This window comes from Phalacrocorax carbo, chromosome 10 (genome assembly GCF_963921805.1).
Source record: "Phalacrocorax carbo chromosome 10, bPhaCar2.1, whole genome shotgun sequence".
Lineage (NCBI taxonomy): Eukaryota > Metazoa > Chordata > Aves > Suliformes > Phalacrocoracidae > Phalacrocorax > Phalacrocorax carbo.
In genome coordinates, this window is record NC_087522.1 from 1,776,959 (window position 1) to 1,799,653 (window position 22,695).

At 57.5% G+C, this 22,695-nt stretch overlaps 1 protein-coding gene across 2 annotated transcripts in view; it reads left to right on the top strand.

Moving 5' to 3' along the window:
• The window catches only part of PKD1 (polycystin 1, transient receptor potential channel interacting), a 100,579-nt gene extending 78,197 nt beyond the window's left edge, over positions 1-22,382 (top strand). For both annotated transcript variants that reach the window (XM_064461362.1, XM_064461363.1), the window contains exons 25-46: positions 1,207-1,459; positions 2,113-2,308; positions 3,400-3,570; positions 4,038-4,181; positions 4,496-4,706; positions 5,104-5,230; positions 6,128-6,244; positions 6,660-6,709; positions 6,909-7,111; positions 7,724-7,829; positions 8,515-8,633; positions 9,745-9,947; positions 10,288-10,482; positions 11,643-11,782; positions 12,881-13,008; positions 13,374-13,542; positions 14,270-14,395; positions 14,542-14,716; positions 15,338-15,625; positions 16,115-16,249; positions 16,580-16,894; positions 17,312-22,382. In XM_064461362.1, the coding sequence (XP_064317432.1) occupies positions 1,207-1,459; positions 2,113-2,308; positions 3,400-3,570; positions 4,038-4,181; positions 4,496-4,706; positions 5,104-5,230; positions 6,128-6,244; positions 6,660-6,709; positions 6,909-7,111; positions 7,724-7,829; positions 8,515-8,633; positions 9,745-9,947; positions 10,288-10,482; positions 11,643-11,782; positions 12,881-13,008; positions 13,374-13,542; positions 14,270-14,395; positions 14,542-14,716; positions 15,338-15,625; positions 16,115-16,249; positions 16,580-16,894; positions 17,312-17,938 (4,198 nt within the window). In that variant the 3' untranslated portion in view covers positions 17,939-22,382. The remainder of the gene's footprint in view (positions 1-1,206; positions 1,460-2,112; positions 2,309-3,399; positions 3,571-4,037; positions 4,182-4,495; positions 4,707-5,103; positions 5,231-6,127; positions 6,245-6,659; positions 6,710-6,908; positions 7,112-7,723; positions 7,830-8,514; positions 8,634-9,744; positions 9,948-10,287; positions 10,483-11,642; positions 11,783-12,880; positions 13,009-13,373; positions 13,543-14,269; positions 14,396-14,541; positions 14,717-15,337; positions 15,626-16,114; positions 16,250-16,579; positions 16,895-17,311) is intronic.
• Positions 22,383-22,695: the final 313 nt, after the last annotated feature.

Here is a 22,695-nt window from a genome sequence, read left to right on the forward strand (position 1 = left end):
CCCCACACTGCCACCTCTTCTACCCCAGCACTCCCTCCTTCCCAGACGCCTGCTGCTGCTGGTGGTGCAAGAGCAGCTCAGTGCTCTGTGATTTGCCTTTCTGATGCGGGTGAGGGAGGGTTCCCCTTTTCAGAGCTGTAAATCATGTTCCCTGTGAGTACCGCAACCCTCGTGGTGATGAGTCTCCCCTCGCTGCCCTTTCCTCTGCTCCCTTGCCTGATACCTGCGTTAGTCCGTTTGTTGCTTGTCCAGACTTCCATCCTCTGTGCCCTAGTGATCCCAGAGCTGCCCATCTGTACCAGGACTCTTTCCCCAGGGGACTCAACACTGACCTTTGAAGATTCAGGGCTTGCTCCATGCAGCTCATGAAACCATTTCCCGGAGCAAAGCACCGCACGTTAGCCTAGTTCCTGAACTGCAGTGCAACCTTCACAAAAGCACTTCTATCCTCAGAGCTCATCTTCCCAACGTCTGACTGGAGGAGAGCGCAGGTTCCTCGTGGGCTCCCATCCACCCCGCTTGCCTCCTGCTTGGAGCGTGCCGGGGCTCATTCAGCACTGCCGTTGTGCTGTTGGGTTTTGCAGCAAAGCTCTCTTCTTTTTATCAGAGAGGTCATTCTTGTAACCTCAGTTGTTGACTTGCTGCCTTGCCCGGGAGCGTGCGCATTCATGCCTTGTGTTATTTACGAGCCATTCCTAGGCATTATCTGAGAAGAAAAGATAGGCAGCTTGGGAATAGGTGGGGCGAGAGCAGAGCCACTGTTGTGTAAGTTGACACAGCTTCCATGGCTATTGGTAACGAGATGCTCGAAGAGGGATTAATCGTCCTAATGAGCAAATCTGCTCCCAGCCAAGAATCACAGAGTTGCTATGGAAGTGTCGTGGGGGTCAGTGGGACGCAGGGAAGGGTGGGTGGGAGAGCTGTGCTGGGCTGCCAGCACAGAGAAAAGGACGTGCAACATAGTGCTCCAGGTGCTGAAATAACACAAAGATAAAGAATTAAAGTGGTCTGTAGAACACCAGAGTTTCTGCACAGCCAAAGGCTGGTGTAAATTACACCACCTTCACCGGGCTTTCCCTCCTCATAGTGTGCTTACCTGTCCCTGCAGCAGGGTGCTTTCCGTGGGCACACATCCATCAGAACAGGGTTTGTGTCCCTTCAGCAGGTGGGTTAATAATGTCTCCTTGCTGTCTTTCCCTTCTCCAGAACGGATGACACCATCCAGAAATACTACTTCAACATCACAAACCATTTCAGCTGGTCCCCGGTGGAGGTGACTCTGGGGCTGTACACCTCCCTCTGCCAGTACTTCAGCGAGCAGGAGAAACGGTGGAAGACAGAAGGCATCATCCCACTGGAAGAGACCAGGCCAGACCAGGCTGTGTGCTTAACCCAGCACCTCACCGCCTTTGGGGCCAGTCTGTTTGTCCCCCCAAACTCTGTCCAGTTCATCTTTCCTGTGAGTAAAACACAGCAGAGACCGTGCAGCATTGCCACACACTGAGCAGGTTGTTGTCACCTAGAGGAAAGCCTCGGGCTCCCGTCGGCTTCACGTTCAGGCTGGGTCCTGGCTGACCAGTGCCCAGCTGGCAGACCAGCACAAGTACCTGAGAGCCTTTGGGAGCTGCAGATGGGCACAGCTCACAGAGGGGCTGTGTCCTCTGATCATGAATCCTGGCTGCTGCTGCTAAAAACGGACCTTTGCAGATGGCTTTATTCTCTATTCTGGACACCTCGCAGTGCGTTCACCTCTTAGTGAGATGCCAAATGCTCCTCCCAGCTGTCACCCAGCACTGTTTTATCCCAGCGAGCTGCACCTGCCAGCTGCTCCCTGCCTCCCAGGGGCGTTCTGGCTTTTTCTAGCTGTCGGTGTGACGTAAGTGGGAGCAGAGAGCTCTCGGCAGCTGCTACAGCAGCTTCAGCCGGCTCCTGCAGTCGCTCTGCGGGGCTGCAAGCACAGCCTGTGCAGGGACAGGTCTCTCTTTTTGCGTGTGGTATCGTGTGTGTGAATGATGATCCTAGCTGGGAAGGAGGCAGCCTGACTCCTGGGGAATGGAGGGGGGGTCCTCCAGGGGAAGGAGAATGCCTCGCAACATACTTCTTTTCTTTTAGGCTCCAGGCCCAGGTCTCAACTACATCGTTCTGCTGACGTGTGCCGTCTGCTTTGTGACCTACTCAGTGGCTGCCCTCATCGTGCACAAGCTGGACATGATTGACATTAACCGAGTCGGGGTGATTCCCTTCTGCGGGAAGAACGGGATGTACAAATACGAGATCCTGGTGAAAACTGGCTGGGGCAGAGGATCAGGTTAGTCCGTGGTCTATTCCTGTGCTCGATTCCTAGGGTGACATCTGTGCAGTTCCCCTGAGATCTCACCTCAGCACATCATGCACCAAACATTCCCCTGCAGGGCCCAGAGCTGAGCTGGCGTCTGGAGCAGCACTGAGCAGACAGTTCAGGGCTTCCCACAGCACTCAGTTTTTATTGTGTGATGACGGGGCAGGCCAGGAGCTCTGGGGAAGAGCATGCTGCCTCACCACTTGCTCTTGGGGTGGGACAAGCAACTGCTGCTGGAAGGAACCACCCAGTACAGAAACACCCCACACCTGCTGGTCTGTGGTTGCAGGAAGAGCTGAGAGACAGTGATTGTTCCTCACTGCTGACCCTCTCCTGCATGAAGCATCCAGGCCTTGCGGGCCCTTCAGAGGAACTATTTTGTTGTCCACCAGCATCCGTCACTTTGTGCTGCCGTCTCAATCTTTCCCAGTGGCATGAAGGCAGAAAGCTTGGCTTTCTGACCTGAGGCTGGGTTTGTAGCTAGAGCTGCCAGAAACATCATCCTGGGCTTGGAAATCTGGGCAGGTGGGATGTGGAAGCTCTAAGCAAGGACAGAAGTGGAGTGCCACCATGTCACTGACCGAAACATGCTCTCATTGATCGTAGTATAACCACTGGTTTCACCAGCAGCAGCTTTCTCCTGAAGCCACCCCAGGGACCATCCAGGTTGAGCAGGTGGACCAAGTTGCACCTGGCAACTGGTACCGGAGAGAAGTCAAAGAAAACAGGTCTTTCCACTGCTTGGTGGAAAAAACATCCAGAATAAACATCTCCTCTGATTGGGGTGTTAGCAAGGCAAGGAATGTCGGATTCAGCCCTCTCCAAAGAGGAAAACCGTGAGCATGCCAAGGTCCATGCGCCAGGCCAACCTGAGCGGCTGCCCTCCAGGCTGTGTGTAACACTATCCCTGGGTGTGGGATGGCTGTTGAGCACATTCCTTCCGAGCGTCCAGGTCTGAAGGGCTGTTGCATCTGGTACCAGGTCACTGGTAGGAAGGCAGGGCTGGGTCACAGCTCCACCTTGGGTGGGCTTCCCTAACCGAGCCCTGTTAACCCTGCCAGGTACCACGGCCCACGTGGGGATCGCCCTGTATGGTGTGGACAACAAAAGTGGTCACAGGCATCTGGATGGAGAAAACGCCTTCCACCGCAACAGCCTCGACGTGTTTCAGATCGCGACGGAGCGGAGTCTGGGGAGCATCTGGCGCATCCGCATTTGGCACGACAATAAAGGTGAGACGGGAGCGGGTGTGTGGGCCTGAGGCAGCCGTCGCACACCCCAGGTCGGAACCAGCCTCTGCTCTGCCTGGTACCTGGGCCAGGAGAGGGTACCTGGGCCTAGAGTCCGGACCAACCCTGATGGGAGATCACGGTGACCCGCTGGCTTGGGGGAAGATTGCTGGGGGGGTGGACATGGAGTGACCATCACGGGGAAGTCTGCAGACTGGTCAGCTGTAGTCCCGTACACGTACGCTGCAGTGTGCTGTGACGGTGTCTGTAAGTGTCCGTACAGCCTCGGAGGCGACCTGGCTATGCCAAGCCTTTCTCCTGGGGACTGTGCAATTCCCACCGATGAAGGCATTGTCACGGGGCTACTGCTGCTGCCCCGCTGAGGGGCTCCTGTGTTGCTCTCTCGGCCTTGCAGGTCCACGCAGGGAATGTCTGCCACGAAACGCATTTCTTCATCTCTTAACTTTTAGGACTCAGCCCATCTTGGTACCTGCAGCACGTCATAGTCCGGGACCTGCAGAGCAGCAAGAGCTACTTCTTCCTGGTGAATGACTGGCTTTCAGTGGAGAGTGAAGAGAACGATGGCATGGTGGAGAAGGAGGTGTATGCGGCCAGTGAGTGCTCAGCCCTTGGGGCGTGGGGCGGGGATGGCTGAGCAGCATGGCAGTTCTCACTGCGCTGGGGAAGGGCCCTCAGCAGGAGGCAGCGGAGAGACCCCAGAGCCTGCACACTGGCTCTCCCTCCCTGCGTTGATGCCTTGCGCAGCCAAGTGCTCTGCTGCGTCCTTTGTGCTAGAGGACAAGGCATGGCAAGGACCCAGCTGTGCAGGAGGGACCATATAGATGCAGTGTGGATACTCTGAATATCAGTCTGCAAGGCGGGACCATGGTGCAGCTGGCCCTGAGAGTCTCTCTCTTTTTGTGCTCAGGTGAGACAGAGCTGAGGAGCTTCTCCCGGATCTTCATAGCAGAGTTGCAGCGAGGATTCTTTGAGAAGCACGTCTGGCTGTCCATGTGGGACCGCCCGCCTCGCAGCCGCTTCACCCGTGTCCAGAGAGCCACCTGCTGCTCCCTCCTCATCTTCCTCTTCCTCTGCGCCAATGCTGTGTGGTACGGCATGGTGGGGAACGTACACCTCAGGTGCGCTGTGTCCCTTGGTGCTTTAGCCGATCCCTTACCTCCGCAGGGCTCCTCCTGCCCTTCCCGTCACATAGGGCAGGACAGACCTTGCGTCTGCTGGGAAGAGGTGCCTTGCTTGTGGCCTTGAGTCTGCCCTTCCCATTCCAAAGAACCTGGGACTGGGACATGGATGATGGATGACCAAGGACAACCTAATCAGCTTTCCCCCTTGGTTTTGCTGTGTCATCTGTTATCACAGCATAATCTGTAACACGGGCCGGTAGCACAGCCCACGCTCCTTTCTTTCTCCGCACGTCTGAAATGCCAGGCTGTGCAGTTTCGTCTCACCCCTTGCTTAGCTGGCAACCCTGAGTGCTCCTGCTAACGCCGGTCTCTGATCTCTCTCGATTCTCTCCAGCAACGGGGCCGTTTCCAACCTGATCCCTGTTAATGTGGACACAGTGGCTGTTGGTCTGGTGTCCAGCGTGGTGGTCTACCCTCTCTACCTGGTCATTTTATTTCTCTTCCGGATGGCTCGTGGCAAGGTAATGAGGAGAAGTAGTTACAGGCTGCCCAGATGGGTGTGATGCCACCGGGTTTGTTCATCTGAGGCTAGATTCTGCCCTTTGTGGTACCTCACTTCTCCAGCTGGTCTCTGCACTTTTCCCAGTTGTGCCTCTGGGCTGCCCCGCACCATGGCCAGACCCTCGCTCTTAGTGAGTCTCTGCCTCCCTCTTAGGCTGGGAGCAGCCCCTGACCTTAGAGGAGCCGATGGCTGCCTGGATTCTGACAACGCCCAGAGAGCAAAAGGGCAGATTTTAAAAGCTGTTTAGGCACTTACTCCCACTTGATTTCAGTATGCGATAGGTACCCAAGTGCCATTTAAAGGCATGACCCTTTGCTGCATTGGCAGGAGCTTGAGAGGTGCTTGGTGGAGCATTGCTAATGAAATGCCTACCCTGGGTACAAATTCAGCTGTTGGAGCAGAGCTGTGGTTAGGCAGCTGTGAAAGGATTAGCTGGGGATTTAATGACTAGTTAGACACAATTAGCAGCCCCATGAAGAACTGTAGCCAGCTGCTCAGTGACTGATGAGCAGCAAATGTGCCTGATATTTCTTGTTCCTGTAAGCACTCCCTGTTCTGCAGGAGGCTGCAGACTCATACAGCTCCCTGCAAAGTTGTACCTGGGACAGCCTAGGAGGCACTGGGCTGTGGTACACGTGGGTACGTGCACCCAAGGTGCCTGGGAGGCAGTGGAGGACGTGCATGTGCCTGCTCTCAGCCCTGCTGGGCAAGCCTGGGATCCCCCAGCCCTGCCTGGTGGAGCTCCCCAGCAGAGCAGTGAGCTGATGGGAGCCACTGAGCAGCGGGGCTCTGAGCCACCGTGACGCTGTCACCTCCATCCCTCCCTTTTCTGCTCAAGCCTTCCCGTGTCCTGCAGGTCTCCATCAACCACACCCTGACTCACTCAGACCAGCAGTCCTTGGAGATCGACAACTACCTGGACTCCTCAATCCTCGACAGCTCCTTCCCCACCTTCCCCGGGCTCCGGGCAGAGGTAAGCTGCTTCACACCCGAGAGCTGGACAGGCTGCATGGGTCTGTGTGCTCCCCTGCACGGATGCAGTGTCCATCCACAGCTGTCGGAGCAAGGACTGATGCACTCAAGTGCCTCTAGCAAGTACCCATGGTGGTGGAGAGCCACAGCCCTTCATCTCTCACCTGCATCTCTGCCCCGTCCAGTCCCAGGTACTGAGCACGAGCAGTCTCCAGCTACTGCTCTGTGTCTGGGACTATGGATCTCAGCGTGGCTGGGCATTATCTGTTGGAGGAGAGCAGGCTCCTGGTTTAATTAGCTGGGCTAACAGCAGCTCAGGCTTTAGGTTTCCAGTGACTCCTGATGTTAACAACCTGCTGTTTTAACCAGGCACAAACCAGTGTCATGTGCCTGAAACGTCTCCGCTTCCTCCACAGGCCTTCTCTGAGCAAACCAAAACAGATCTGTTCCTGGAGGACTCCAAAAGGTAAGTAGGTTTCTGGGAACGGAGCAAGGAGTTTAGCATCTGCTAAAGACAGGTCTGCTAGCTGCTTTGGTAGACTGGGGCTTGTGCTTCCATAGCTGTTGCCCTTCTAGACAGTTCTGTGCACTAGCACAGTTGTTTTTCTCACGCTTCCCATTCCTCACGCATACCTGATCGCACCCATTCCTCTGTTTTCCCGCAGCCTCGTGCGGTGGCCCTCCAGCGAGGCCCTGCTCAGCTGGCCAGACCTCCTCAGCGACCCCTCCATCATGGGAAACACCATCCAGAAGCTGAAGAGAGGCCGGGCCAGCCGCCACCTTGGACTCGAGGCGCCGTTGGCAACTGAGGAGGACAGCTTGTCGCTTGGCGTTCACCAGGGACAGCCTCGATATTTTTCGGCCTCAGGTGGGTGTGTGAGTAGCATTGCTCTGTGCCAGGGTTTGAATGCCCCAGGAAGGGCAGGAGCAGCAATCTGGTCCCTAGGAGCCCTGGCTCAGCGCTGGAAAAGGCAGAACAGCAGAGCCTGCTGCCATCACCGCTGGCTTCAGTTTGAAGGGTGGAGGAGGAGGGGTGTATTTTCTTAATGGAGATTTCCGTCCGGGAAAGCAGAAATCCTGATGTGGATCAGTCTGAAGTGAGTGGTCACCGTGCTGCCAGCTCCGTACTGGGAGCAAGGAGAGATGTGTTCCCATGGGCTCTGAATGTTGCAAGCAACCAGCACTTCTGCACTGGTTGCAAGGCCGCAGTGTGGCTCTGAACTCTGTAAACGGATGGAGAAGGAGAACTTGGCAGCCCATACCAGCAGTTTCATGCTAGGCTCCATAGCCAACCTGGGGACAGACAGGAGCTGGAAGACAGGGAGGAGGAGATGGCTGCCTCATGGAGAAGGACCTCACCCTGGCTCCCCTCCTTCCCAGCTCCACAAAAGTGGCTGAGCCAGAGCGGAGCAGAACCACCCCGGTGCGGCACTGTGTGCTGTGCTCCCACCAATGCTCCTTGTACTCTCTCTTTCCCCAGACGAGGATCTGATCCGGCAGATCCTGGCAGATGGAGCTAGCGGCATCTCCCACTCCCAGGACCTAGGGCCGTACATGAGGGCCGAAACAGATCTGATCTCAGGCTTGTAAGTATTCAGGGAGCAGAGTCCCCCAGACAAGGCCGCTGAGCCAGTGCCTCCTGTCCCTTGCCCTCCCACCCAGCTCTGCAGCAGCTGCTGGTACCCAGCCACAGTGAGCTGAGCTCAGCTGGGCTTTGCAACATTGCAGATGCCCTGGTCAGCCTTGTCACAAGTCACTATGTTCTTGCTGGCCACGATTCCTGCAGCCCCCAGGGCCAGAGCTGCAGGAGGGCGCTGCTGCCCTTCCAGGAGCCGCCTGGAATATCCCCTTAAATCCCCAGCCAAAGTTGTGTCTCCAGAGCCTTGTGGACTCTGACAAAGTGCGGGGACATGGGTTCGCTTCGTGGCACTGACAGGAGGGAGAAGGAGGTTTGAATTATCGTGCCCAGAGCACCCTGCTCTGGGACCCTGAGCACCACCCGGCTGGGCTGTCAGCTCACCGCTGGGTAGCCATTGCAAAGCGGCAGATCGAGGGAGGGGAAGACTTCGAGCCTTCCTCCACGAGACGCAGAGCAGAGTGTCTGCGTGCCTCGGCAGCCTGGGCCTGCCGCCCTAGAAGGAAGCGCTTCTAACTGGTCTGGGGCTGTTGCACTGGTGTTAGCGCTAGAGCTGAGTCCACCCCGGTGCCAGCCTGCTTACTGCAGAGCCAGCAGTGGCACAGCTCACCAGTATCACCCCTTTGCCTTGGCAGGTCCAGCGTGTTCGGGGAGAAGGTGGAGACTGTCATGATGCAGAAGCTGAACGACAAAGGCCAGAGCATGGCAGCCCCTCCCAGGGAAGTGAGCAGATCAGCCAAGTCGACGTGGACAGGTACCAGGGCCGCGTGGCTGTGCCAGCCTCGGGGCAGGGAGGGTGGTCGCACCCAGCAACACTTGGGAGGCACAGAAAAGGAGCCTTAGGAAAGGCTGTTCCCCTGCTTGGCATCTATTTTCTGTTTCCTGCCAGCTTCTCTTTGAGCCTGAACCTCAGTAAGCCTTGGGCCACCAGCTGTGCTGTGACAGTCCCTACCGTGCACCCTGGGGAAGCTGTGCTCCCTGCTTCCCCAGTTACTCTGCACTCTGCACCCCCCTGCAGCCATCGGTCCCTTCATCCATCTGGCATGAGAGAGTGAGAGTCTCTGTGCATAACCAGAGGGGAAAGGGAGTCCGATGCCAAGCAAAGTTCAAATGAACAAACAAAGCAAAGAAGAGATGCTTCCTCCCAGGTCATGCAACACGAGAGCTGGCCAGCTGGGCGTGCACAAGGCGGGAAGCAAGCTGTCAGGCCCCTCAAGGTCTGGGGGGTGATAAGTGCCCCGGTGCCCTGCAGAGAAGCTCAGCATCTGTTCTCTTAGCATGAGCTCTTGGCTTCCTGAGGCGCAGCCTCCCTGGGGCAGGCTGCAGCATGGAAAAATGGGCACAGCAGCAATCCTCTTGGGTCGGTTAAAATCCATCATTTCGTCTTGGTTGATGAATGCTTGTAATATCTTCGTGCAGGCACTGATTTGGATGGGTGGGTGGAAGAAGCGGTGCTGAGCGAGCCCCAGGGCAGGGTGGCTTGGCAGTCTGAAGGCAGCCAGAGCAGCAAATCTGTGTGGCTTTTCATGGGTTTGACAGCAGCACCTCCAGCTAGGCTGGGCATGCCCAGTGCCCTGCGGGTCTGAGAGAAAGCAGGGAACCCATCCCACTATGCAAATCAGGATCCCATCTCCATCTCCTTCTCCTGCCCACCCTGTTGCCTGCAGGTGGGAGGCTGCTCTTCTGAGGCTCGCTGTGTTTCAATGTGCTGTCTGTGTTGCTGCTTCGTGGGAGATGTCTGGGATAATTCCTCCAAACTCACCCAGGAGCGGTGGCGAGCTCTCTGCTGGGATGAGCGGTATGCTCAGCCCGCTGGGACCCTTTTGCAGTGATGTTTACGCTTGGTTTTTCCTCCCTCCTTCCAGTTGCAGACCAAACGTTCAGGAAGCGCTTGCTGCCACCCTGGTGCTCCTATCTGGCTCATGGTATCAGTCTCCTCCTCTTCGCCACCTCCGCAGGGGTGTCCGTGTGGATCGGGGTGGGCTTTTCCTCCAGCGTTGCCCTCATGTGGCTCATCTCAGGGATATTCAGCTTTCTGGCATCCTTCTTGGTCTGGGAGCCCCTGAAGGTAAGGAAAACACGAGGGAGTACACACACATATCTGTACAAATTAGCTGTAATTAACGTCTTGACTTGATTAATATCTGGAAGTGCCGGACACTGAGTGGACTGGATGCTCTCTCCCACCTTTGCATGCCTGGAGGAGGGGAAGGGTGTGCGCACTGGCAGCAGGAGGAGAGGCAGAGCTGGTGGCAGTTTGTTTTAGAGGTCGTCTGGCTGCTCCACGAGAGCGCTCAGCAGCTGTGCCACGCTCGCTGTCGGTGCTGGAAGGCCCGCAGGAGCTGCTGCCCACGGCGGTTCTGGCGGCACGGCTCTCCGCAGGCCCACGATGCTGCTTGTCCCCCCAGGTTCTGCTGGAAGCCCTCTATTTCTCACTGGTTGCCAAGCGCTTGCACCCAGAGGAAGATGACACCTTGGTGGAGCATCCGTTCGTTGAGCATGTTTCTGAGAAGATCAGCAAAGTCCGGCCCCCGCAGGGATTTGCCCTTTTCCAGGCCAAGGAAGAGGCCAGGAAGGTCAAACTGCTGCACAGGATGCTGAAGGTAAGACATCTCCTGGTGCCTGTGCTGCCCAGGGCAGGGGCGGAGCGGTGGCTCCGGGAGCTGAGACGCATCCTTGTGTGGGTCCGTACAGTCCAGCTGTGATCTCCTGAGCTAGTCTCCAGCTTCTACCTCCAAGTGTCTCCAGTTTCTGCCTCCATTTCCCCAGCTGTGAAAGACTGGCAGTGACATTCATCTCTGGGAGGCTCTGAGATCTTGTACCAGATTTTGTACCAGTACTCAAGGGGCAGCTACAAAGGAGATGGAGCCTCCCTTTTCACAGGGAGTCCCATGTTGAGGACAAGGGGGATGGACACAAGTTGCTCTTGGGGAGATTCCGATTGGCCACCAGAGGGAAATGTTTCACAGTGAGGACAGTCACCACTGGAATAATCTCCCCAGGGAAGGGGTTGGCTCGGCCACGTTGGGCACCTTCAAGAGTCGGCTGGGCAGGGTGCTGGGCCGTCTTGTCTAGGCTGGGCTCTTCCTAGAGAGGTTGGGCTAGATGGTCCCTGAGGTCCCTGCCAGCCTGGGGTGCGGTGATTCTGTGATCTGAGGTGGCTGGAAAGCAGAACCCTAAGGGGGTTGATCTGGAGCAGCTGGTGCGTTTGACCCCATAACTCAGGTGTTTGAGGTTAGGGCGAGGTTTGCAGTGTGGAGTAAACACCAACTTGCACAAGAAAATTCATTAGTGGAGTCTTATAAAACACGTAACTTCCCAACTAGGAGCAGAAGTTCAATCTCTTTGTAGCTCATTCAGTACTAATCCTCCACGCTTGTGCTGGGAATACACAGCTGCTTTAACCGAGTCAAGTTATTTTTAACTGAGTGATTTCCCTTTAAAGGATGAAACCCCCCAATAACTATCGTATAAGCCGAGCTGCCAGCGTACAGGAGCTCGTACAGGGGGGTTGTGCAGTGCCTATCAACTGAAACATGCGGTGCCAGGCTGGCCGGTTTGAACAAAGAATATTGTTATGAGCCTGTGGTCTGGGTTTCATTTTAAGCTGCTTCCCATATGGAAAAAGAAGAGCACGCTCTGGGTCCTGATCCTGCTGCATGGCAGTCAGCAATCAGTGGAAAGCAGTGGTTTGCTGCAGGATTGGGAACCAACCCCTGCCCCCGTGCTCGGGTGCAATCCCTTTCTACTCTCTGCTTGCCAGAATTTCCTCATCTACATGATGTTCTTGCTGGTGATCCTGCTCACCAACTACGGAGATGCCTCCCGCAACAGCAGGGCCTTCCTTCTGCAGAGCTCCATCAAGCAGCAGCTGGGCAGCAACGAATTCCTCCGCATCAAGAGGTAACTGCAAAGTCCCTGGGAATGGGGAAGAACGAGATGTTGCTTTATATCAGAGAAGCTGTGCAGGGCCGCAGCGAGGAGTCAGGGAGCAGGCTGGGGCTGGCTGCCGGGCTCGTGCTCCGCAGTCGCTCCCAAAGAGGCTCTCGACTCCGCGGGGAGCGCTGGTGCCTCAGCGGAGCTGGGCACTCGCACACGAGCACGGCGTGGCAGTGAGCAGGTCCCGTGTTGTCCCTGTGGGTCTGCTTCTCCCCTGGAGAACAGAGGGTTTTCTAGGGGTTGAAAGCTTTAATTTCTTTGAATTGTAATTATTTCCTCAGTGGGAAGGGACTGTGTGAATTACAGATGTTTATCTTTCTGTATCTGGTCAAAAAGACACAAGTTTGCTCTGTCTTCAAAATTTACAGCTGTACGGTTTAGCCATAAACAGGGTCACGAGAACCAAAAATAACATCTCATATAAATACAGAGCCCTCCCCTTCCTTGCTCTGCGCATATGGTTTAACTAGATCAAGTTTTCCCAGCTGAGTTTCCACACTGCTGCAAACTCGGGCAGCCCCGACTGCCGTCGGAGCGGCTGCCCGGGATTGGCGGCGCCTCTGCACCCACCTCGCGACAGACCCCTCGGTTCTTCTGTGCAGACAGACCTGCCTTGTCTGTGCCACACAAAGTCACAGAGACTTCGATTCCCCACAGTATGAGTCGGGAAAGATTCCAGTGAACTCGGCGGAGTTTCTGGGGTGAAAGTGGTGTAAAGGGGGAGAGCAGAGCAGAATCCGGTCCTAAATATCCTCTCTTTTCCACTGTGCTGCCACAGACCCACTGGTCTGATCCTCATCCGGATGCCAAGTGGATTCAATCACCTTTTGGTCTTGCATGTCAAATAAGCATTTCCCTGACCCCAGCCCTCTTGGAACGGATGGAGATGCTGCCTCTGCCTGCTGGCCAGGCGCCCGGGGGGAGAGCAGCCCGGGTTAGCTCTGCAAAACTCAGCCCCCGGCTCCAGGTGAAACGCAGACGGCCACGGGCGAGACAGGCAGAGCCTGCCCTAGCAGAGCTGCCCCGGGAGCTCTGCCTCTCATGCCTTTCCCCCCACGGCAGGTCAGATCAGTTCTGGGTCTGGATGTCGCAGGTCTTCCTCCCTTACCTCTACAACAACCGGTCGGGTCAGGAGAGCTACAGCACGACGCTGGGGACAGCCCGGCTGCGCCAGCTCAGGCTGCGGGAAGGTAGGTGGGCAAGGGCCCATGGCTCTGCTGGCACGGGCTGGGTGGTGACACTCCTGGGGGGCTGAAATGGCCAGGTCTGGATGCAGCTGGGGCTGAACGAAGCAAGGCAGAGGTTGTGGAGGCAGGTTTTTCTTGGCAGCGTATATATCTGTGTACCTCTGGCTCTGCTCCTGCAGAGATAAACTGGGGCAATCGATCATTTGCACTAAAGAGAGAGGCTGACTTGATTTCTGGAGGCGTAACCGAGGATGCGGAGGGGGCTTGGGAAGGAGGGAGCTGCTAAGCGTGGAAGCTCAGCTGTGTGCCCCAGTGCCGCGCCGGGCTCCCCATCCCTGACCGGGGTGACAGCGTTGGTCTCATTCCAGCCGAGTGCCAGCACAGTGCCCAGGACGTCCTCCACGGCGTGGGCATGGCTGCCAGGAGGAGCTGCACCGACTCGCACAGCTTTTCTACCGCTGACTACGCAGCCGGCTGGGAAAGGGCGGCCGTGAACGTGACGGCCGCATGGTCCTACTCGCCACCCGACCTGACGGGGTAAGGAGCTGCCCAGCCTGCACCTACCTCCCCTGCTCCATCTGCCAAGGCCGTCGCATCGTTAGAGTTGATTCGGTGCCCGGGGTGGTTCCCAGCCCTCGCCTCAGTGAGCCCAAGTGCAGCCCCTGAGCCTGGCAAAGTGCAAATAAATACAGAAATGGCAAACGCCTCCCCCTGAGCGTGTTCTCGCTGGCGGCATGGGTGGTGGGAGGCACGTAGCTGCCGCTCACCCAGCTTCCCTGGAGACGTGTGTGTCACCTTGAGCTGTCTGAACAGCAGCGTAGTGCTGTTCTCAGGGGCCCAGGGGCAGAGGGTTCAACTCTCCATCTTCAAGGGCAGAGACAAGGTAACCCAGCCACCCCCAGAGAGCACAGAGCAGCACTAGCTTTCTGTGAAAGCGGGTTATGGGAGATTGGCCTTTACCAGCATACTGGACATTAAATCACTGTTGGTTTCTGCTCTGGTTTGTTCCTGGATGCTTCTTCATGGAAGTCTGGGGCACCACAGGCCTTGGGGCTGTTCTGAGGTTGGGAAGACAGAGGTGGATCAATGCACTTCTGTAATTAGTCTTGTGAAATAAATAATGGGGCAGCTGTCGCCCTTGGATGTGCAGTGTAGGGGTCGGGGTCTGCACCTGCACGCTTGCTCCTGGCCTGCGACGTAGGAGAGCATACCAGTGGCTGCTCTGTCCTTCCGCTCTCACCCTGTGTCTCCTCTTCCTCTGCAGGGTCTGGTACTGGGGTTACATCTCTTTCTACGATAGCAGCGGTTACGTCCAGGAGCTGGGGGCTTCACTAGAGGAAAGCAGGGCTCAGCTGAATTTCCTTCAGGAGCACACCTGGATCGACAACATGTAAGTGTGGCAGGGGCGAGGAAATGTTCTGCTGTCACTCGGGTTTTTAAGGGGTGCTGCTGGAGTGTCACAGGGTAGAGAATCTATGGCACCAAAGCCCAGAGTGGTTGTCCCGGTGCCCTGAGCTGCTCTTCTCCCCTCCGCAGGAGCCGGGCAGTCTTTGTGGAGTTGATGCAGTATAACCCCAGCGTGGACCTGCACGCTGCCATCACCCTCCAGCTGGAGTTCCTGGGGGCCGGCCAGGCCATCGCCGCTGTCACCATCAGCCCCTTCCCGCTGCTGCGGCTCAGCGGGGGTGTCACGCTGCAGCTTCTCATGATGGTCAGTGTGTTATTTCATCGCTGCGCTCCTCTTTCCTCCCAGTCACTGCACAGAGGGCTCTGGGGACCCATTGCCTGGGCTCCCAGAAGGGATTGAAGCTCCCCTGCCTGAGGCCACTTGTCCCCATGCCTGTCACCACTCCGCTTCCAGGCCAGGACAGCACACAGAAATCATCCCTGGCACCACTGAGGGGAAGGAGATTCCTCATGCCTGGCAGCATTTGTTGGTGTTGCCTCAGCCTTTTTGTTTCCTTGAACTCATGCCTGTCGCTATTGGAACTTGAGGCTTGTGTTCTTCTGTCCTCTGTGGGGACGTCAGCCAGCCAAGCCGTGTCCCCTGGGCCAGGGTTCAGCGTAAGCAGAGCTCGCTCCCCCTGGACACTGGCACCCTGCACTGGACGTGGTTTGGGGAGCGTCGCTGCTAGGGCGGGAGGGAGGGGGGCCCTGAGTGAGCGAGGAAGGCGTGGAAGGACTCGGGGGTGGGCTGCAGCTGTGGGCTGGCACAACTCGCCCTCACACGTGGGGCTTTTGCTGCGCTGGGGCGCTGCAGGGTCCCCCGCTGCAGCACAGCAGTCAAGTGTTGCCCTCTCCTTCCCTGGTGACCTCTCCGTTCCTCACCCAGGTCTTCCTCATGATGTTTGTGGTCTACTTCGTGGTGTCTGAGTCACTGTCCATCAAGAAGGAAGGCAGATCCTACTTCACCCTATGGGGCAACTACGGCCAGTGGGTCTTCATCCTCCTCACCACCTGCACCGTGGTGGTGCACCTCAGCCAAGCCACCCTTGCCGACCAGCAGTGGCTCAAGTACCTCAACAACCGCAAGGGTTTCACCAACTTCTACCAGGTGGCCTTTCTCAACACTGTCTTCAGCACCTTGGCTGCATCCCTCCTCTTCCTCCTGACTGTTCAGGTATGGAGAGGCTTGGGTGGGAGCAGCACGTGGGCAGGGGTGCGTGCTTTGGTCCCCCCCGTGCCAGCTTGTCGTCCGCGCACAGTCCCGCGGCAGGGGTAGCAAAGGGCCCCGAAGGAAAAATAAATGCAAGGACTGTGGTCCTGCTGCGCCGGGCACTGGCCAAATGCAGCGGGGCTGCTGCCACATCCAGACTCCACCGCAGGGCAGAGGTGGTGGGCAGTGACGCCACATGCGTCTCTGCTGTAGGAGTTTGGGTCTCTAAAGCCTCTGGGCTCCCAGTTCCCTTGGGGAATTCAGCCTAGAGTGGCTGATGGGATGATTTTGTCTGCAAGGAGCCCGTTGACTAGGATGTCCTCTGCTCTGCCAGAGCTTGCATTTCTCAGATTTGTAGAGATGTCTCAAAGACCCTTCCCTGGGCTGGAAGGATCTCGCAGCAGCCTCTGCGATGGGCCCGTGTCGTAACACCGCCCTCTCTCTTGGTCCTAGGCTGCCCAGCAGCTGCGCTTTGTCAGGCAGTGGTCTGTGTTCGGGAAAACCTTTCAGAAGTCTGCGAGGGAGCTGACTGCTGCGGGGCTGGCGTTCGCCGTCCTCCTCCTGGCCTACGCTCAGCTCGGCTTCCTGGTAACTACCCGCTGTCCCCGCCGCGCCTTGCAGAGCGGCCGGTCCTCAGCAAGGGCTGCCCAGGCTCGCGTTGTCCCTCGTCCCTCCCCACGCCACGACTGTGAGCGAAGCCCAGCGGGTCCTTGGGGTGCTCCGATGCCCAGCCAGCGCAGGGTGCTCTTGTCTGCCACAGGCCAGGCGGGTTTGGCCGGGGGCTGTGTCTGTGGCCTGTCCTGGCCAATCCGTGGGTCGCTCCTCAGGGCTCATGCCCTGGGTTACTAAGTATTGTGGGTCAAAGGGACGTTGTGCCGCTGATCCCTTCTCATTGCGCCTCCAATGTCCCCTTTGCAGCTCTTCTCCTCCTCCTCGGAGTCCTTCCGCAGCGTCGGCAGCAGCCTCCTGCTGCTCTTTGCCATGCTGCGGGGCAGCGTGAACCTCCGCCCCTGCCTGCCCGAGTCCTCAGGCCTCTACTACCTGTTCTGCACCAGCTACATCATCCTGGAGGTGTGGATCGTGCTGAGGCTCTTCACCGCGGTGCTTATCTACAGCTACCGGGAAATGCACTTTGAGCTGTACCGCCCCGCCTTCGAGCCCCAGGACTACGAGATGGTGGAGCTCTTCGTGCGCAGGCTGAAAATGTGGATGGGCTTCAGCAAAGCCAAGGAGGTGAGTGTAGCCTGGGAGACACCGTGGAGAAGGGGCCCGGTAGCGGGCAGTAGGCTGCAGACACCTGCAGAGAATCAGCCCCTGTCCTCAGCCTGCCTTTGCCTCTGGCTGCTTCCCGCTGCTGTTCGCAGTCGGGTTCCTCTGGCAGGTGAGGGCTGGAGCAGCGGCCATTCCTGGAGGCCCATGAGCTGGGCTGGTGATGGGGCATTGTAGGGGCATCTGCTGCCAGTTCTCAGTCCCACAGTTCCACGTGTTCTTGTCTGGGATCTGTCCCCAGGTCCGGGCCGTGGCCTGACCCACCAGGAACGGCCGGCAGCAGCGCTGGGGCTGTTTGGAGCAGGACAGTGCCACAGCACAGCGTTCCTGCTCACCAGCTCCTGAAATAACTCTGCCTCCTGCTCCCCTCTTCTCTTCCAGTTCCGGCACAAGGTGAGGTTCGAAGGGATGGAGCCGCTGCCATCCCGAGACTCCAGCGACTCCAAATCCTTCCGGGGCCCCACTCCCAGCGCTGCCTCGGACAGCTCCAGGGCCTCCACCTCCTCCAGCCAGCTGGACGGGCTGAGCCTCGTGCTGAGCACCCGCGACAGCCTGGAAGTGGACGCTGACATCCAGCGCCTCCTTTCCCTCTTTGAGATGCTGCTTGCCCAATTTGACCGGGTCAACCAGGTGACGGAGGACGTGTACCGCATCGAGCACCAGCTGGAGGGCTCTCAGAGCCGCCGCTCCCGGAGGAGGTACACCCAGCTGTCGGAGGATGTCCTGAGCAGGTACTGTGCAGGCAGCACGGAGCAGGGGCCCTCGCCCGAGATCTCCTCCGACACGGACCTGCAGCCCCCGCGGGACGCCCCACTGTCCCCCCACTCTCCTGCCGCCCCACCAGGCCGCAGGGGCTCGGTGCCCAGCCGGCTCCTTCGAGCTAGCAGAGGCATCAGCGTGGCGGCTTCCGTGCTGCCCCCACACAAACCCTGTGCCGCCGTAGCTCCGGTGGTGAAGAAGAAACGGCCCCTCCGGGCCAAGAACAGGGTGCACCCCGCTGTCAAATAACGGGCGGCGCGCTGGGCGTCGTGGGGAGCAGCGCCCTCGGAGGGCAGAGAGCGCCTGCGAAGGGGTTTGCGAAGGGTGGGCTGTGCCTGCCGTGCAGACCTGGAGCCTCAGGAGCTGCCGCTTCTGATAGCTCCCGCCGCGGCGGCTGCGCCTGCCGGGGCGCGCGGGGCTGCTGCCTGCAACGGGGCTGCCACAGCCGCCACCCTCCACAGACCTGACCGTGCCCGGCTGGCGCTTCCCAGCGTTAAGGGGTGGCTGGAGAAGGCTGAGCCTTTCCCGCGGGGACAGCTGGGGGCGGCTGCGCCGGGGTACGGTCAGCGTGCGGGAAATCCCTGCCGGGGTAGGGCAGTATTAAAAAAAGCCGTCTTCTGTTAAGTGGCCCCGTTGCAAACAGCCCGCGTGTGGCGACCGTCACAAGGACACTTTACTGGGCACTGGCGCAGGGTGACCGGTACGAAGCTCACCTCCCTTCCCTGCTGGCTGTGCCGGATGGAAGGGGGAGAGGAAAGCCCCAGGCCTTGAAGGTTTGAACTGAGTCTTGGCTTTTTTGTCGACCAGACACACTGTGGAGGAAAGCTACAGGTTTCAAGAAGATATTTAACCCATTGTTTGTGTTTTCTAAGCATAAATATATATAGATATAGATAAATAATATCTACACCCAGAGCAGTTAATTTCCAGTATTGGCTACTTTTATCCTCCCGAAATTGGTACTATTATTTGTATTTAAAAAAAGTCCAATATTTAAAAGAAATGACATTGCAAGCTGCAGCGCGCTGCCAGCCCTGCTACCCGGCCAGGCTCGGAGGGGAGGATGAGCAGCGGCTCAGCCCGTGGGGCGCGGAGACCTGGGGCTGCTCTCAGCCGTCGCTGAGCGTGGGGTTGCCAACGTGCTGGCTTCGCTGCGGTCCCCACCCACCCCTGCCCGCCCGCGCTCGCCCCCCGCGCCGTGGCCCACGGGGCGCGGGCGCTGCTGGCTGCTTGGCTTTTCTAATCCAAGGAATGTATTGACATAAGTATATGTATTTTATTTTTTGGTTTACTTGTTCGTATGTACTGCCCAGCACTTTAAACAATGCTTTCCTCGGCTAACAATGACACATGCGATCTAACAAGAACGGGATAATATATCACAAGAGCAGTATTTTTTGTTTGTTTAAATCATAAACTGAAATGAGCAAGCGCTGACGAGGTGAACGCAGCCCCCAGCACGCCCCCGCCTGAGGCAGCCGGGCCGGTACCTCCTGGCATCTTCCCTACGAGAAGCACAAAGGTGTCGGGGCAGGCGGGTGAAGCCCTAACGGAGGTTATTTTTCGTCGGGGTCCTTCCAGCCCTGGCGCCCCGCAGCTCCCCGGGACGCGCCGTGCGCTGGGCTACAGCTGGCCTGTGCTCGCCGTGCCCGGCCGGGGAGGGGCTGCGCCGCGGGGCACCCCCTGCTCGCAGCGCGGGGGTGCTGAGCGGCGGCTGAAGCCTCCCCAGGGCCTGCGTTCGCTTCGTCATCGCCATTTCACGTTATGTATATTGTAAGTAATTTATATGGTGGGGTTTGTTTTTTTTCTTTTTAAAATGTATATATTTTTGTATGTTTGCTATATTTTCATAGCATCGGTAACGTGTTTGAAACATGTAGATAGGAGACAGAATACTATTGTCAGAGTTATTTAAAGGATGTATTAAGTGCTTCTTCCTGGGAATGTCCCGTGTATATAAAGTATTAGGTGTCTGTGTGCATGTGGTGCGTGTGCTCTCCTCCCGGCGGAGGTTCGGCTGGGCTGGCTCTGGGCCAGTCCCTGCAGGTGGAGCGGAGCGTGGCAGGGCCGTGCGAGTCGGTGTGTTCCCAAAAACCTGCTCCGTGCTTTGGAAATGTAAGAAGGAGGCTTGGAGGGGAGGCCAGGCGGGCAGCGAGGCCAGGCGGGCAGCGCGCCCCGGGTTAGACTGCGTCTTGCCTCTGAGGCCGCTGGGCCTGGGAGCGTCCTTCCCGCAGCCCTGGCTGGGGAGACCTTTCTGGGCAGAGAGAGGGGTTTTCTTGGACACCCCTTGGACGTCGCCTCCCGAGTGCCCCCACCCAGCTCCCGGCACTTCTGCCCCGCTGTGTTAGAGGCTTCCAAGGCTGTTGTTCCAGCCCATCCACGTGCTCCTTGGCTCCAGGCACCTGCCCGCGGCCCTTACAGGTGACTGAAGGAGGACGCAGGGGTGCTCTTGGTGATGGCTTTGGCTCTGGTGTACGTTGCCTTTGAAGGACTCGGCAGGAAGGAAACGTTGCAGAAGGATGAGGGCGGGAGAAAACAAGCGTGCTGTAGCTTGAAGATCACTTAAAAGTGCGATGGTGGCTTGGGCACCACAGAGGTGGGGGAAGAGCAGATGGCACAGAGGGAAGTAGCGTGCAGGGGGGAGAAAACTAATACTGGTAACCACGAGGCTCTCGTAACGGGAAGGAACAGGCAGGTAGACAAGGAGATGACAGGGAAGTGGCTGGAGCTCAGGAGCAGCGGCTGGAGGTGGAGGCTCCCAGCCTGGAGGCAGCAGGTGCCTGGGGCAGGCAGAGCCAGCGGTGAGGTCCTGTGAGCGCGGCGCTGGTGCTGAGGTTAGCAAGCTTTGTGCTCTCTGCAGCTGTGATTCGTTACACCTTTTCCAAACAGCTCCGTCTTCCCCAGACCGCTGCTGGTATCTAAAACCGGTTTTCAAGCCCGAGTTTTAACACTATTGGCCTTGTAGTTTTTTGGTTCCTTTTACTTAGCCGAGCCGCGCAGCCCCCGGGCTCAACGCCGGTAGGTGCCCGTGACTCTCTTTTTTGGTGAGAGGCACAGTGCTGGTCCAAAAACCCCTAAGGCAGCAAAAGGAGCAGCTGTGAGAGGCAGCAGGATACCTGGGATGGGGCACTGCAGCTCTGGCAACGGCACCGGGCACACGTCTGCAGTCGCAGCTGGCTGCTAAGCTCAGCGTCCCAGCGCTGTGGCCTCCCTGGGGCTAGGAAGGATGTGCTTGTAAAGCAAAACCCTATTTGGAGAGATAAGCACAGACCCTGGGTGAAACTCAGGAACTCTGTTCTACTTCTGTCCTTCTGCCCAAAGGGGCTCTTTGGTTATGCCTCAAAAGAAAAGGCACTGGAGAAGCATTTAGTTGCGTAAGTAGCAGCTACCTCCAAAGACAAAAAAGCAGGTTGCTCATCGTCTAACAGTGCTGCTTAAGCATGCTGGCGCTGTTCTGGCCGGCAAAAGGAGGGTTACTGCAGGAAAACACTCGCTGGCACGTGCTGCTGGGCGGGCCACCAGCTCTGACTCTCTCTCGAGTTCTTACGTGGGAGCTCTCCTAACCACAACTGCACCAGAACCACCACTTTTAACCTCCGGGCACCCGGGGCGGCCCTTCCCCGCTGCCGCGGAGCAACGCGCGCAGATCCAGCCGCCCCCGAGGGCCAGGCGGGAGCGTGCCGTGAGTAAAATGAACCAAGCAGGTCTTGGCAATCCCTTGCAGCGCCAAGAGGCGAAACGTTCCGTTCAAGAACGCCAGCTCCGTCCTCAGCCCCTCCCGATGCCCCCAGCTCGCGTGTGCTCATTTAAAAGCGGGTGTTACTAGGAGGGCCGTGCAGGCAGGACGGCGGCGAGAGGCAGGGGCAGGCAGGGACGCGGCTGCTCCAACAGCCGTCCATAAGCTAACGGGAGGCGAGCGGGCGGGTGTAACGGGGACGCTCCCCCGGTGAAGCGGCAGGATTTTTGGTCCCAAGTGCCTGTTTCTTACCGAGCTTCCTCTGCGTGTGTGTGTGTGTGAGTGCGACGTGATGCGTGTGACTTACCAAGCGCTTCTTCTAATCAAAGAGGAGCAGAAACAGGACAACTGCCCTACTTCTTTCCTTCACTTGAAGTACGGAGAGCAGCTCTGGAACCTACAGTTGTTTCTTGAAAAGCCAAACACCTCCGCGAGGGCCCACGGGCGTGGTGGGCACCACTGACAGCTTTCGGGCAATCACAGTTCTCATATCGCAGCGTTTATTTGTACAAACTATAGCAACACTCACAGGGTTCCTTCACTGTCCCAGCTAAGGTACCGCGTACACAGGCACTTCGCTGCAGCCGGCGTTACTAGGCCTGGAGTTATACCCTCGACAGAATAAACTTGACTTGCAGCCCCAGCCAATAAATACTCCTGAATGTATATGTCTGTGTTTGTAGTCACCGAGAGATGGTTTCTTATTTATTGTCTTAAGTCTCACAAAGATGCAACAGTATCAAGCTGCTTAAATAAAAAATTCTATCCATTAGTTTAAAAGGGAGAGGGAGGGACTTACTTTGGTTTGTTGGTTTTTTTTAAGAACAGACGATTGTGACCAATACGCCAACTGTTACTGTCTGGTCAGCATTTCACTGCAAACAAAAATATCCTATTTTGTAACTATGGGGATGTTTCGTAAAAAAAATGACAAGGTCAAATAAAAGATGACTGCTACGACCTGGCTCTGGTGCCTTTGTTACGCTCCCTCCAGCCCCCCAGCGCTACCAGCGAGAGCGCGGCAGGGGCACAGGGCAAAGCAGCGCTGCCAGAGCCGTTCCTCCCAGCCCCATTGTCCTCCTCTGTGTGACCGGAATTCTACAAGACACTCGGTTGAATCAGCCAGTCCAGGCTGTAATTAACGCCCTCAGCTTGTCAGGGAAGGGGCTGTGGTCGCCGTAAAGGAGCCTCAGCCCAGGCAGAGCGTGGCACGAGGGCTCGCCCGGCCCCAGGCCCGGCGGGGGCACATGGGCTGCTCTGGCCCGCCTGG